This window comes from Chiloscyllium punctatum, chromosome 41 (assembly GCF_047496795.1).
Source record: "Chiloscyllium punctatum isolate Juve2018m chromosome 41, sChiPun1.3, whole genome shotgun sequence".
Classification (NCBI taxonomy): Eukaryota; Metazoa; Chordata; class Chondrichthyes; order Orectolobiformes; family Hemiscylliidae; genus Chiloscyllium; species Chiloscyllium punctatum.
The window spans coordinates 12,623,689-12,640,083 of NC_092779.1; the positions used below are offsets into that span (position 1 = coordinate 12,623,689).

Genomic DNA, 16,395 nt, shown 5'->3' on the forward strand with positions numbered 1-16,395 from the left:
TTTTGGAGTTTCTTTCAGACCATATAAAAAAGGTGAAGTATTTTTTACTTGCTAGGAACAAGTGCTCCATTAAAAAAAAGTTTAAGCAATTTTAACACAGATCCAAGTGGGCATGAGTGCACAATAAACATTGTTAATTAAACATGTGTCAATAAAATCTTAGAAGACCACAGTTTCTCATGTCAAAGGGGGAAAATTGTCACTGTCTCTGAGGGCAACACTACAGTACACAATCAGGGCTCTCAGATCAGTAAATGAACTGTGGTATTGCCTCACAGCACCTGGGACCTAGGTTCGAATCTAACTGTCTGTGAGAAGTTTGCACATTCTCCCCATGTCTGCATGGGTTTCAACCAGACGCTGTGACTTCCTCTCAGTCCAAAGATGTACACATTAGGTGGATTAGCTATGGTAAATACAAGGTTATAGGAAGGGTCTCGATGGGATGCTCTTCAGAGGGTTGGTGCAGACCCTATGGGCCAAATGGCCTCTTTCTGCACTGCAGAGATTCTATGAAATGGCTAACCTGATGATTTGTGGGAACTTTATTTCCTTCTGCTAGGCATAAATGACCAGATACATGACAATGAATGTTGCAACTTGTCATGATATATTTTGGCACTGTAATGGCTATGGTGCCGGACGAATAATTCAAAGTGAGTTCAATGCAAAATAGTGTAATTGATTATTTACTGTTTATTTAACATCTCAAATAATGAACGATCTTATCATGAAGAAAGGTTTGTAGAGTTTGAAAATTATGGAAGATATACAGAATATCTATTTAGCAAATCAATAATGAGACAGTGTTAAGATCACTAGAAGGATAAAGAAGGAAATTAGAGTACTTTCATTAGAAAATAAAATCAGGTGATTAGTTATACAGCAACTACACTGAATAGAAAATTGGATAGAGTCGAAATCTGACTTAGATTATAGGGTCAGAAGTCACAAGACACCAGATTATAGTCCAACAGGTTTATTTGAAAACAACAAGCTTTCAGAGCGCTGCTGTTTCGTCAGGTGAAATGGAGGGAAACATATAGGCACAGATTCGAGATGCACAGAGATAGTGGCAGGATAATTCAGGCTATTAAGAGTGCCAAAAAGATAACTACAGACAGTGTGAGTGGAGGATTGACAGGCTGAATAACAAGTCTTTGCAGGTGATCAAAGCGTCAAACGGTGTGATTAACGTGTTAACATCTGAAAAGCAAGTGAAGGGATGACCTATGATCCAATTAATTAAGGCAGACAGATAGATAATTACACCAAAAAAATTTTAAAAGATAGCGCTTGAGACAAACCAAATGGCTGGAAGAACAGGATAGGTATAGAAGTTGCATAATGAGGGTTTATCCAAAGTAACAAAACTGTACAGATTTATTAAGATAGTGAGAGAAGTTATGTGATAGTGTCATAACAGATCATTAAGGTAGATTTTACACATAACAGTATGATGGGGTTACATGTAGCGCGGCATGAACCCAAGATCATGGTTGAGGCCGTCCTCATCAATACAGAACTTGGCTACCAGTTTCTGCTCGGTGATTCTGTGTTGTTGTGTATCTCGAAGGCTGCCTTGGAGTATGCTTAACCAAAGATTGGAGGCTGGGACGGAACACTTTAGTGGTCAAGGACATTCCGCCTCCAGTCTTCATTAAGGTGGGCTTCTAGATACACAGTAACACAGAATCATTGAGCAGAAACTGATAGCCAAGTCCTGTACCCGTGAGGACAGCCTCAACCGTGATCTTGGGTTCATATCACACTACATGTAGCCCCACCATACTGTTCTGTGTAAAATCATCTCTTCATTTGCTATTCAGCTGTTGACACCTTACTCACACCATTTGGCACTTTGGATCACCTGCAAAAACTTGTTATTCAGGCTGTTGACACAAAAACTTGTGATTTTAAATAAACCTGTTGGACTATAATCCGGTGTGGTAGGACTTGTGACTTTGTCCACTCCAGTCTAATACAGGCACCTCCACATCATAAATTATAGAGAAAGGACAAAGAAAAATAAATTATAATTAGCAATTTAATTTGAAGGGTTAGCAGAAGCATAGGTTTATTTGCTGATGAGCTGCCTACAGTGCTTTGATTTCTATAAATTTCCATGAAAAGAGCAGTTATCTCAATGCAACTTCCCAGGCTGGTATCCAAATTTGGGATGATCCTGAGGTGATGCATAAAAACTGTGAGATATCCTAGAAATACTTTCAACCCATTTTTGGGAAAAAGTTTTTCATTTTGCACTTAAAGTGTGCTACAGCAAAGTTAAAATCCATATTCAACATCCATTTCCAAAGCACAGTGATGCAGCAGCGATGCAACATGGAGGCATGCTGCTAGGTATAGTTAATGACTCTGTTAAAGGTCATAGGAGTTCAGTTTATAACACTAGTTTTACATCGCCAATAATGCTAAAAATCTGGAGTTACAGAAAGATTACTGTAGACTGTAATTTAACTCACCTTGATATCCTCCAATTCCTGAGTCAAGAGAGATACATCTTCTGTTTTCTGACTACATGAAACTCTCATTTCCTGTATTTGATTCATCAGGACTGTTACTACTTCCTATAAAAAGAAATTCTGAAATTAGTAAATTCTAATACTTCAGAAAAGGCTATGGGTGACTCATCAGTTGCAAGTGCTTAATTTTCAGCATTACTGCCAACTATTAGTTGCTGAACAAGAAACCATGGAGTTTTCAACTCTCATTCCAACATGTCGAACTTGGGTCTTTTTCAATTTGCCTGGTTTTAGTTAATTCAGGCTTTGGGTGCAGCTAGCACTATGTGAAAAAGATATATTTTTAAAAACCCAGATATATCCTCAAAGTACACCAGAAAATGTTTGGATTTTAGTCTGAGAATCTCACTTTCCATGTTACCCAAAAGACACCGCCAACATTTTCCACTAAAGGATCACCTTTAACATGTTTAGTCCAAGCATACAGTGATAGCTAGATGAGTGGCTATACTATGGTAACTAATGCACAGATGAATAAACTAGCAGTTTTAAATAAAGTTGAGAAATATAAGTAACTATAAACTATCAATATATGCTATAAATGTAAATTTATGTTCATACAGTATCAGAAGTCATACCATTAATTTTTTAAAATTAATGGCCAGAAATACCTAAAGCCACAGGGAGGTTTCACAAGATTGGTCTGATCACTTAACAAGTTATATTTCAGGTCCCAAAAGGATCCTCTTAAAACATTTTAGTGGTTAAAGTGTGTGCTTGCGTACAATATCCTTACTTCTGGACTGATCAATGTTGCAGATGGTTCTTTTTACTCCACATGCTCCAACAACTAAAACTTGTATTTTTATAACATTTTTTGATATCATACAACTTCCCAGTGTGCTTAAAGTATTAGGCACAAGTCTGCAGAAAATCTAGCAACTACATACAGTTCTGCCTTCAAATTTCTTTGCCACTTTATCAAGTACATGATAATATTAATTAAACAACACTTTGAAGATTCAACTGTCCTGGAAACAACTTGGGTACAAGATGTAGCAGTGCAACTTGGTCGGATTGTATCCCCATTTTCAATTTAGAGCAGTGGATGAGCTGCAGCCTCGGACAGTTTACTATAATATAAAGATAAGCAAAGATGCATAAAGAATAACCCATAAGATCTATCAAATTTGAACATCTGTTGCAACTACATCCGACTCAGTTGTACATACCTGTGCAGATTCCATGCTTATCAAAACAGCTAATGTTAAATAATCACACTTTTCAAAAGATTTTCAAAATTAAAATGACTCATACTGGAATAATTGCTTGACTAATTCTTAGAGAAAATCAATTCTTTTGAAAGGTAATGGATTCAGTATACACAACAGATCTTTTTATTTAAAAACAGATTTTGAGTTTAAAGTAAGAAAGCCATGTGTCGAGACCACTCAAATGCTACAACAGATTATGCTAACAAGTAACTAAGTAAAGCAGGCTAGGAAATTTCTAATCTTGCATGCTGTGCTATGTTGGATTGGCTCTCAGCATAGGTATTGTGGAAAGGAAAAGCAGGGACCGTTGACCATTATCTACTAGCATGATTGAAACTGCAGTTGTCAGTACAGGAGTATCAGATCAAACTCGACTGCAATACACCCTCTCAAGTAAAAGTTTGTTTTTAGAAAATGGAGGAGAAAACTAACAGAAAAAAAAGGTACACCATGGCAATGTACTCTGTTTAGTATAGGCACTGCTAAGAAGAATGCATCAGTCAATGATGACTGACAGCTAACTGTCAAAGTTTGATTAAATTTTCAACAACATAGCTTGTAACCAATCAGCACTCTCTTCTCAGAGTGTGAAATTGGCAACCCTCTACATTACATTCTTGCAAATTATCTGACAGGTGCAAGAGGAAAAGCTTCAACAAACTGTTTTATCAGCAATACTCAAATAAATATTAATTAGGCTGTGAAATAGATGGGGGCCAAATCAGTGCATCATATTCATTGTTTCCTTCGAAGAAAAGTTCACCAGATTTCAATTCCATAAACAGATGGAGGACAGAGCATTGGATAAGGTTTCCTTTTGGATTAGGAGGCAAAAATGCTATTGCTTTTCAGGTTGCTTCTCATACCTGGTCAGCAGCATTCTTCTTCTCTCGATCAGCGATTGTCTTTTTTGCATCATCCAGGCTCTGCTCCTTATTTTTCAGTTCTGTAGCCTTAAAAAGCCATGTAAAAGACAATATTCATAAATCCAGAAATTATCCAAAAAATATAACAGTACCACACCTCGTGGCACCTATTGGAAAAGCATCAGGGACAGAAGTATATGCCACTTCAGATTTCAGCTTTAGAATTGGAGATAAACTTGTTGAATTCACAACACATTGCAAATATACAAAATAGAAATAGCAATTCCCAGATTAAGCTGATTTTTTAAAGCAAGTGGCAAAGCCATTCTAATTTAGTTCAGTCAGTAGTTATTAAGGTCAAGTCATGGTCTGAAATCACATACTGGGCCCTCACAGCTTTTACTCAGTATTGTTTATTTATTGAAGGATATGTTATGTTAATTTGTAGAAGAGTATAAATAGTTTTGATAGTATCTGCTTTTAAAAGCACTACCTAAATATATTTTGAATGAGAATTTTTATAATGGGCGGCACAGTGGTTAGCACGTCTGCCTCACAACGCCAGAGACCCGGGTTCAATTCCCGCCTCAGGCGACTGACTGTGTGGAGTTTGCACATTCTCCCAGTGTCTGCGTGGGTTTCCTCCGGGTGTTCCGGTTTCCTCCCACAGTCCAAAAATGTGCAGGTTAGGCGAATTGGCCATGATAAAACTGCCTGTAGTGTTAGGGGCAGAGGTAAACGTAGGGGAATGGGTCTGGGTGGGTTGCGCTTCGGCGGGTCGGTGTGGACTTGTTGGGCCGAAGGGCCTGTTTCCACACTAAGTAATCTAATACTAACTGACAAATTAGCTGAACATTGTGGGGAACAATCAATCCTAACATATTACTGTTTTAATTTGCTCCCTAAATCAGATTTCAGATTGAGTACGAATTCTTAATTTTGGATGTTTGTCTAGTTGCAAATGATAATCACAGGAGATATTTACTGATTTTGCACATATACAGCAAATGCTCCCCCTAGTGTTGCAACACAAATAAACAGTCTTGTACCAATTACAGCACAAACGCTCATGTTATATTGACATGCCTATGGTCTCATAAGGAGGATTACATGTATGAGAATAAATCACCTTTAAGTGCAAAAGTAAATGACTTAAATGGATTTTTATTTTAACAGAGAAAACATATGGATTCCACTTCTGGATTCTTATTTGTTAAATCTTTTATTTGATGTCGCGTCAACAAATATAGATGACATTGTCCAATAATTGTACAAAAACCTTCACACCAACAGAACATGCTAAATGGTCCACGAAAATAAATTTTTCAAAGACCCTGCTGAAACCCTGGCTTGGATAACAAAAGTAAGCTGAAATCAAGTTTGCAATGTTCACTGGCTAAACTTGTCAGACTAATAGGAAAGCAAAGTGCTTCCTCTTGGGAATTTATCAACATTTTATTTTTTTAAAACCCAGATTTTTCAGAAAACTGAAAATGAGCTTTCAGTTCAGGTTTCCCTCACTCTTAAAATTTGAGCAGAAGTCAAGAGAGAGAACCTGGGAAAGAAGGAATACAACCAAATGAAACTTTAGGCGAAGCACAAAGCACAGAACTGCAGATGTACCCAAAAATACCCTCCAGGAAAGGGTGCATATAAGTGGGACAAACAAATATCTCAAGAAATTTGTAATTACTATAAATCTATGGCTGAGGTTAGGACAGAAGGGCAACTTTAGAAAAATCCAAGAGTTAATTTCTGAGCTACTCTATTACAATTTACTGGACATACATTAGGGTATATCAGGAAGCAACAATCACCAATAACGAGTTGAAAAACAATCCTTGTTAAAAAAAACACTCAGATGGCATGTTGCAGTACTTTTTTTGGATTCAGTCCAAAAAGTTCCCGAGAATCAGCTAATTGTGTCTTTAGATATTTTCTAATGCCAGATAGCCATATCAGCTAGAAGGCTTTTCAATAATTATTTAAACAACCCTGGTTGTCTGGATGTCCTTTTATTCTTGGATTGCAAATCTTGTCAATTGAATGAAATGGCTGGGAAAGTGGTCTCTGCTTTTCTCAATTTGTTTCTATTTGACAACGACCATCTTTGACCAAGAACTGTGTCCGTTTATGCTCAAAACCTGTATTTTCCCCCAGCCAGTTAAATGCCACAATAGGAAGATTGCTTCCCTGTAATTTAACTAGTAGGAATCTGAATACTGTAGAAAGATTGCAGGTTTAATTTCCAATTTATGCTAGTTAATAGAACTCAGCCATGGTCGCAGTCGAGATGGTAGAAAGGATGCTGGAAATATAGAAGCAATAAAGCCAAAAACAGAAGTTGAAGTTACACAAAAGTACAGTAGGAAATCTAGGATATTGGACCCTGCACAAAAGTGAAAGAGACTGATAAAATTTCAAAAAGGATATGCTCAGTTTCTATTCAGATTTCCTTAGAATCATATTTACCTGTTGTTCAGTCTTCAATATCAGACCAGATAACTGGTGTTTCAGCAGATCGTTTTCATCTAAAGCCTTTAAAAGCTCTCTGCATAAAAGATACATTAATGTGAATTAATGAAAAATAAACAAAGTCACAGTTCAGAACAGCTATTGTCAAAACAATAATACCTTTATTGAAAGAAGCAAAATATTTAATATAACTTTTAATAACCCAGTTAAAATGCCTTCTCCAGCACGATTTGGCCTATACAAGTACCCACTAGAAATGTATTAAGTACGTATCTGTACCTCAGTATGTTATCAAAGTTTGATAAATGTCGCTTAAAGTTAATAAGTTGTCAGAATACATAAATGCAAATGCAAATGCATACTGAAAGTATCAAATCTTTGCTCTTCTCCAATTTTCTACAACCCAATAGAAAGAGGAGGCAGCACCAGAAAATGTGAATTACATGATTGAAGAATACATGGACTAAGAACAAAGCAAACAATTACACAAGCTAAGCAACTACCTGCATTCTTTGTGGCTCACATTCACATCAACCTTGTTTTAAATAGAGAAATGCATGCTTAATGCCATGCTGTTTTAGACACGTGGATGGTACAGAATCCTGGATCTGTTCTAAGCACAAAGCTCTGGAACACTAAAAGATACCAGGGGTCCATTGTGAAAATTCAGAAGCAGGACAAAATCATAAACCACAAGGTTTTCTATCATGCAGGGCTCAAAAGATTTAAGATTACAATCCAGAAAGTTCAATTTACAGGTCAATAAGGATTAAAATTAAGTTTTAGTGTTTTGTGTATTCAAGTACCAGGATACAGGAGTAGTGTGAATAGTGTGCAAAGTTGTCATTCCTAGTGCTATCCTAGGTACAAAGATACCTAGTAACAAAATGTTAGGTATAAAGTAGAAAAATAAAGAAATAAAATTAGAAGTTCTCTTACAGAATTCTCAAACAGATCTGCAGTGGGGAACTGCATCAGGACAAATAATTAACGCTGTCAGTTTAGTGATTATAACAAGGTCAGCCAGGTGAACCTCAGAATGAGTTTCCTTATTGAGACTCTTAATGTGGTCTAATCACAGAGCTTTGGCTGACAGATATAAACAGGAATGTTTGATCACACAGCATTGCCCTGTGGTTTGAAGGGCAGTGCTTGTCACTGGCCACTCGGGTGTTTTTCCTATCTTCCTGGTGGTGGAAATTGAATAAAGATTCGTGCACTTTGTGTCTTTTCACTAAAAAAAATAAAAAAATAAAAAAAAAAATAAAGGGGATTGTTTTGATGTGAAGGGCACTGCTTGTCACTTACGAAAAAAAAAAAAATAAACAGGAATGTTTGATCACACAGCATTGCCCTTTGGTTTGAAGGGCAGTGCTTGTCACTGGCCACTCGGGTGTTTTTTCCGATCTTCCTGGTGGTGGAAATTGAATAAAGATTTGTGCACTTTGTGTCTTTCACTGTGTTTTACACCTGCACACACACACACCATGGGTGCTGGGGAATAAAAATTTAAAAAAAATAAACAGGAATGTTTGATCACACAGCATTGCCCTTTGGTTTGAAGGGCAGTGCTTGTCACTGGCCACTTGGGTGTTTTTCATATCTTCCTGGTGGTGGAAATTGAATAAAGATTCGTGCACTTTGTGTCCTTTCACTGTGTCTCACACCTGCGCACACACACCATGGGTGCTGGGGAAAAAATAAGCACTACCGCACTTAGGCGATAAAAAGAAAAAAAAAAGGGGAAAAAAAAACTTTGGCCCCGCCCTTTGATGTGAAAGGCCACTGCTTGTCACTGACCACTCGGGTGTTTTTCCCCCATTGTGTGGAGAATTGGATCAGTGTGGGGCTGTGACTCTGTGTGCACACACAAAAATAAGAAAAAAAAGAGAAAAAGATAAACAGGAATGTTTGATCACACAGCATTGCCCTTTGGTTTGAAGGGCAGTGCTTGTCACTGGCCACTTGGGTGTTTTTCATATCTTCCTGGTGGTGGAAATTGAATAAAGATTCGTGCACTTTGTGTCCTTCACTGTGTTTTACACCGGCACACACACACACCATGGGTGCTGGGGAATAAAAATAAGCACTACCGCACTTAGGCGGTAGTGTGGGGGTTAAAGAAAAAAAAATATAAAAAGGGCATCACATAGCATTGCCCTGTGGTTTGAAGGGCCACTGCTTGTCACTGGCCACTCGGGTGTTTTCCCTTTTGAGAAAGAGAAGAAAAAAAAGGAAAAAAAAGAAAAAGAAAAAAAAAAGAGAAAAAAAAATAAATAAACAGGAATGTTTTGGCTGCACTTCAGTCCCACACTCCTGATCTTCGGGCACCCGGTACGGAGGAGCGAGGGCAGGTCCAAAGACCTCCTCGTGGGTCTGCTCCTGGGCCTGGCCAAACTGGCCATCAACAGGTCCAGGCAGCGGGCCGTGGAGGGGGTCGTTAGGGCCGACTGCCTGCCCCTCTTCTGCGGTTACGTTAGAGCCCGGGTGTCTCTGGAGAAGAAGCACGCGATGTCCACCAACACCCTGGAGTCGTTCAGAGAGAGGTGGGCGCCGCAGGGAATGGAGTGTATTATTTCCCCGTCCAACTCTATTTTGATTTAGTCCCTACCCTCCCCTTCACTGTTTTGATCACACAGCATTGCCCTTTGATGTGAAGGGGGCAGTGCTTGTCACTGGCCACTCAGGTGTTTTCCCTTTTGAGAATTGGACCATTTCTGTGACTGTGACTCTGTGTACGTGCAAGGACTCTCCCTGTTGCTGCTTGGGGCCTGCCTCACTGCTGCTGCCTGGGACTTGCCTTGGGGCACCGCCCCAGGACCTCCACCACTGCTGCTGCTGCTGTGGCCTGAGGAGAGGCCTGCCTCCACTGCTGCTGCTGCCCGAGGCCTGCCTCCACCAGCGCTGCCTGGGATTCGCCTTGGGGCCCCTCCCCAGGACCTCCACCACCACTGCTGCTGTTGCCTGAGGCCCACCTCCACCGCTGCTGCCTTGGGCTCGATTTTGGGGCTGCCTGGGACTTTCCTTGGGGATCCTCCCCAACAGGCCGGCCCCCCCCACCACTGCTGTGACTGGAGGAACTGCCCGGGACTTGCCAGAGGCCTGCCTTCCGCCACCGCTGCCGGGGACTTGCCTTGGGGACCCTCCCCAACAGGCCTGCCCCCCACACTGCTGCGACCGAGGGCCTGCCCAGGACTTGCCGGAGGCCTACTTTCCACCACTGCTGTTGCCTGAGGCCTGCCTCCACCACCGCTGCCTGGGACTCAATTTTGGGGCTACCTGGGACTTGCCTTGGGGACCCTCCCCAACAGGTCTGCCCCACACCACAGCGACCGAGGGCCTACCTGGGACTCGCCTGAGGCCTGCCTCCACCACCATTGTCACCTGGGGCAGGTCTCCACCGTCACTGCTTGGGACTCACCTTGGGTGACTGGCCTTGGGCAAATCCCCAGAACACCCGGCAGCAGAGGATGGCGAGCCCGAAGGTCGCGGGGCCCAGCCGCACCTACGCCGGGGTAGCCGCTGCCTTAGGCTCGGCTGGCCCAGCCCCGGCTGCAAACCACACCCCCTTCAGGCACCTTACTAAACGCCTGGGGGTCAAGGCCTATCCCCACCCGAACATGACCATCGAGGCCTGCAGCAAGGCCATGGCTAGTGTGGTCGGCCCACTGGCCATAGTCGCTGCGGCCCGGATGTACGGGAAGGCCGTATTTTTCCTGAGGACCGAGCAGGCGGTCCACCTGGCCGTGGAGAGGGGGCTCGCTGTGGGCGGGACACATTTGCCCGTCGACCCTCTGGAGGTTACGGCCCAGAGGGTCGTGATCTCCAACGTCCCGCCCTTCATTGCCAGCGAGCTCCTTCTCCCCCACCTCACCACCTTGGGGGAGATCCGGTCAGGGATCCAACCGCTCCTGCTCGGTCTGAAGGACCCCGCCCTCCGGCACATCTACTCCTTCCGACGCCAGGTGTTTATTTGCCTGGCCCGGGAGGAGGTCACGGAGGGCTCGTTTACTCTCCTCCACGAGGGCGCGGCCTACCGCGCCTTCTGGACGGCGGACGGCGTGCGGTGCCACCTGTGCCGCGAGGTGGGGCACATCAGAAAAAACTGCCCACCCAGAAGGCCGCCCAGCCGTCGCCAACGGCTGACGGTGGTGCCGCCGTGCCCACTCCCCCTCCCCCACAGGCAACACCACAGGCCCCGACACCGGAGCCTGAGCCGGAGGCTTCCGATCCTCCAGCCTCCGGCAGGGAGGGGGGTGAGCGTCCAGCCGGCCGGAAGGCGCTCAGGAAGGCGCGACGCGTCAGGCCCGCCCACGGGGAGACCACCCTATCCCCATCCCCGACACCCAGCCCACGACCTGCCCCGCCCCGGCACGACAATGCCCTTCCGGCCGTGCCATCGTCGCCCCGGCGCGGGAACCCTGACCCCCAAACCCCCGAACCCGTACCCGACCCTGACCCCACTGACCCCACATCTACCCCCCGCCCCGATGGAGAAACCCCTGGGGCTGCGACGCCCGCCCCGGGCACTGCAACACCTGGCCCGGGGGACCCTGAGCCCGAGCCCGAGCCCCGCCCCACCCAGCCACACCCTGGCACTAACCTGGGGGGGACCACCGCTGCCCAACCTCCCGCAGCGACCGTGTCTCCGGGCCCCGGAGAGGGAACTGGGCCCCTGCCCCGCACACCATCACCTGATAAACCAGGGGCGGGGCAGGAAGTGACACAGCTGACCCTCCCCACTCTGGCCTCGCCCCCTGCCTTGCCCCAGCCAATCGTATTCTGGGAAAGGCTGGGGGGAGGGGCCTCAGGCCCCATGACCACCAAGGCGGGCGGGGAGGAAAAGGCCCTTAAATCCCCCCCTGTCTCTCTGGGGAGGAGGAGCTGGCCCTTGGAGAGGAGAGACAGTCCTGCAGCGCGCCGGCGGCGCTGCCCCTCTCCGGGGGACGGGCCCACGGTACCCCCCAATGATCCCGCACCGCGGCCTGACCTGCCCAATAACAACGACGAGGGCCGCGGTGCGGGCGTCGACAAAGGACCCTTTACTGGGTCACCGAGCGGCGGAGGGGAGGTAGGTGTTATCCCCGCTCCTCCCTCCCAGACTGTTTTTCCGGGAGCCTTGGCCCTGGGGGAATGACCTTTTCCTGGGGGACGATCTTTTCCCCGAGGAGCCAGGCGTCCCGGTGTCGGGAGGAGAGCGGGGCCCCGAGCCCCCGCCGCCCGACAACCCGAACTCGGGGCGTTCCGGGACGGGGTGCGCCGAGGAAGGTACCGCCGGTGACCCTGGGGGTGGGGTCGCCGGGGGTTCGAGGCTGGTTGGCGGCGCCGGGCCAGCCCCCATCCTCTCGGTGGGGGAGGGGTCGGCGACCGAGAGCAACCTCCCGGAGGAGGGTTCGGGATCGGTGGCGGACACCGGGGACGACGCGGACTCTGTCTGTAGTGACATTTTTGAGTCCCAGGTGCCCCCCGCCGATCTCCCCCTCATCCCCCTTGGGGAACTCTGGGAATTTGTCGAGGAAACTCGAGGTCGCCGGGATAGAGCCCAACTGGCGCTCGACCGCTGGAGCTCCTTCGAGAAAGTTTATTGGTCGGTCCACGCTGCTCGCCAGGCGCCTGGGCTCGACGTCAACGAGCGAAAGCGAGTCAGGAACTTCCTGGGGGCACTCCTGGTGAGGGCGAGGGACTCCTGTGCACCTCCCTCGTCCTCCCAGTAATTGTATTTGTTTTTAACTGTACTGGTGGTGGTAGCACAACGCTTCCGACATGGAGACAACTATAGCCAGCCTCAACATCAACGGCAGCAGGGAGTCACAGCGCAGATTCCAGACCCCCTCGGTCCTTCGGGACGGGAGGTATGCGGTGTGCTTCCTGCAAGAAACCCACACTACCCCGGGAGACGAAGCCACCTGGCTCCTGGAGTGGCGAGGGGGGGTCTACATGAGTCACCTCACCCGCAGATCTGGCGATCCTGTTGGCCCTGCATTTTCAGCCGGAGATCTTGGGGGTCAGGGAGCCGGTGCCAGGCTGTTTGCTTCACCTGACGGTTCGGCTGGGGGGCGTGGTGCTTCACTTGGTGAACGTATACGCTCCCCTGGCCGGGCCGAGGCAAGCGAGCTTCTTCGAAGAACTGTCCGCTCATCTCGCTTCCATCGACGAGAACCAGTGGGTCGTCCTCGGGGGAGATTTTAACTGCGTCCTCGAGGGCAGGGACCACGGCGGTGCCCGCACTGGCTGTGCGTCGGGGAAGAGGTTGGGGGACTTGGTCAAGTCCTTCGACCTGGTGGACGTCTGGCGGAATCTCCATCCCGACTCCATCGCCTTCACCTTCGTGAGGCCTGGGGTCGGAGCGTCCAGAATCGACTGCCTGTACGTTTCGCGGGCGTACGCCTCCTGTTTTCCGAAGGCCTCCACGCGGCAGGTGTCGTGCACGGTCCATCACCTGGTGTGGGCGGAACTCCTTCCGTTCGGCGTCAGGCTCGGCTCCGCGTACTGGCACTTTAACAACCTGCTGCTGGAGGACGAGCGGTTCCGGGACTCGTTTCGTCGTTTCTGGGCCGGCTGGAGAAGGAAGCGGGGAAGCTTCCCCTCCCTGAGGCTATGGTGGGACGTGGGCAAGGCTCACGTCCGCGTCTTCTGTCAGGAGTACGCGAGGGGGTCGACCAAGAGGCGGAAATCCAGGATCGTGGAGTTGGAGAGGGAGATGCTCGACCTGGAGTCACGCCTCAGTCAGCCCGATGCGGACCCGGCCCTGCGCGGGGTGTATGAAGAGAAGAAGGCCGCGCTCCGGGACCTGCAGCTCGTCGGGGCTCGGGGCGCGTACGTGAGGTCGCGGATCCAGCTCCTCCAGGACCTGGACCGCGGCTCCCCCTTCTTCTACTCGCTGGAAAAAAGGCGTGGCACCCGTCAGCAGCTCCTTGTGCTGCTGGCCGACGACGGGTCCCTCGTCTCGGATCCGGAGGGCGTCAGGGCCCACGTCCGAAACTATTACACGGCTCTGTTCTCTCCGGATCCGTCCAGCGAGGACGCTCGCAGAGTTCTGTGGGAGGACCTGCCGCAGCTCAGCCCGGAGGACGCCGGAAGGCTCGACGCTCCCGTCACTTTAGAGGAGCTGACCGGCGCCCTCGACCAGCTCTCGAGGGGCAAAACCCCGGGGCTGGAGGGGCTGACTGTGGAGTTCTTCAGGGCATTCTGGGACGTCCTGGGGAACGACTACGCACAGGTCCTGGGGGAGTGTCTAAATGCCGGACAGCTGCCCCTTTCTTGGCGCAGGGCGGTCATCGTCCTGCTGCCGAAGAAGGGGGACCTTCGTTCTTTGAAGAACTGACGTCCGGTCTCCCTCCTCAGCACGGATTACAAAATCTTCGCCAGGGTGTTGTCTTCTCGCCTGGCTTCCGTGCTGGCCCACATGATTCACCCAGACCAGTCCTACACGGTCCCGGGCCGGAGGATACACGACAACGTCCACCTGGTCCGGGACCTGATCCATTTCTGTCGACGGGCTGGTCTGCCGAGCGCCTTCCTGTCTCGACCAGGAGAAGGCGTTCGACAGGGTCGATCACTAGTACCTACTCGGGACTCTGCGGGCATTCGGGTTCGGGACGCGGTTCGTCGCCCGGATCCGACTTTTGTACGCCGCCGCAGAGTGTCTGGTTAAAGTTAACGGGTCCCTGACGGCGCCCCTTCGCTTCAAGGCTGCCCCCTGTCCGGCCAGCTGTATTCCCTGTGCGTGGAGCTTTTCCTGCGCCTCTTGCGGAGGAGGTTGTCGGGGCTGGTTCTGCGCGGTGCGGGCACGGGGGTGGTCCTCTCGGCCTACGCCGACTACGTGCTCCTCACTTTCACCGACCCGGCTGACCTGGGGAGGATGCACGAGTGCCAGGCCGTGTACTCGGCGGCGTCTTCCGCCAGGATCAACTAGGCCAAGTGTTCCGGACTACTGGTCGGTCCGTGGCGGGTGGACTCTCTGCCGGAGGAGTTACGGGGGTTCAGCTGGAGTACCACCCATCCCCTCTACCTGGGGGTCTACCTCAGCCCGGCTGAGGAATCCTGGCCAGCCAACTGGCAGGAGCTGGATGCCTAAGTCTCTGCTCGCCTAGGCCGCTGCACAGGACTGCTCCGAGTGCTATCTTACAGGAGTCGAGAGCTGGTGGCCGCCATGCTGTGGTACCGGCTGGTCACTTTAGTCCCTCCTCCTGGCTTTGTCGCTGACATCCAGAGAACGTTGGTCGACTTCTTCTGGGACAAAAAGATGCACTGGGTCGCCGCACAGGTTCTGAGTCTCCCTATTGAGGAGGGCGGTCAGTCGCTGGTGTGCGTCCGCACCCAGGTTGCGACGTTCCGCCTTCAGACCTTGCGGCGATACCTTTACGTCGAGCCTCCTCCTAGGTGGTGTGCCCTGGCGACGTATTTTTTCCGCCAGGTGCGTAACCTCAACTATGACACGCAGCTCTTGTTCGTCGACCGTGACGGTTTGGAGGTCGCCCTCCAGACGCTGCCTGTCTTTTACCAGGACCTGATCACTGTCTGGAACATGGTCGAATCGCGTCGCGCCTACCCTCCGGCTGGAGTAGCGGCTGTCGTCAGGGAGCCGTTGCTCAGGAATCCGCACCTCCGTACTCGCGGGTTCGAGTGGCTGTCGGAGGGGAGGGCCGTGGCAGCGAGGGCGACCAGGGTCGGGGACGTTCTGGGTGCCGGGGGCCTGGGCTGGATGCTGCCGCAGGACATAGCTAGCAGGGCAGCGGTAGACGCCCGGTACGTGGCCACTGCCATCCGACACCTTAAAACGGCGGTGCTCGGACCCGACGTAATGCACCAGTTGGAGGACGCTCAGGTGTGCGGTGGGATCCCGTCCGCGCTCACCCCGGCCCGGACGGAATTTCACATTGGCCCCAAGGTCCCGTACTTCCCGCGGGAGCCTGTGCCCCACAACCTGAGCCGCCTTCGGAATTTTAATTTTGTCCCCTTAAAGGATATTAAAAGGAAGGCCCTGTATCGACTGCTGCTGCACACCGTCCACCTCTTCTCCCTCATCCACCGTCCGGACATGCCTTGGCGTGCCCATTTGCCACCGGGCGGTGGAGATCCCCAGTGGAGGGCTCTCTACGCGGGAGTCCTCCCCCTTTCTCTCGGGGATCTGGGGTGGAGGGTGCTGCACGCAGCAGTCCCCTGCAACCGCAGATTGCGGTGGTTCACGGACTCCCAGCCCAACTGCTTGTTCTGTGGCACTGTGGAGTCCGTGGACCATGTATATATTGGGTGTGGGCGTTTGCACTCCCTTTTTGATTTTCTCAAAAACCTTCT

General features: G+C 49.0%; 1 protein-coding gene across 1 annotated transcript in view; it reads right to left on the reverse strand.

The window, feature by feature from the left end:
• kif15 (kinesin family member 15) overlaps nucleotides 1-16,395 on the reverse strand; it is a 78,077-nt gene that overhangs the window by 23,397 nt on the left and 38,285 nt on the right. Inside the window, exons 23-25 of the mRNA XM_072560391.1 lie at nucleotides 7,096-7,174; nucleotides 4,624-4,710; nucleotides 2,484-2,588 (exon numbers count right to left, since the gene is read on the reverse strand). Of these exons, the coding sequence (XP_072416492.1) occupies nucleotides 2,484-2,588; nucleotides 4,624-4,710; nucleotides 7,096-7,174 (271 nt within the window). The remainder of the gene's footprint in view (nucleotides 1-2,483; nucleotides 2,589-4,623; nucleotides 4,711-7,095; nucleotides 7,175-16,395) is intronic.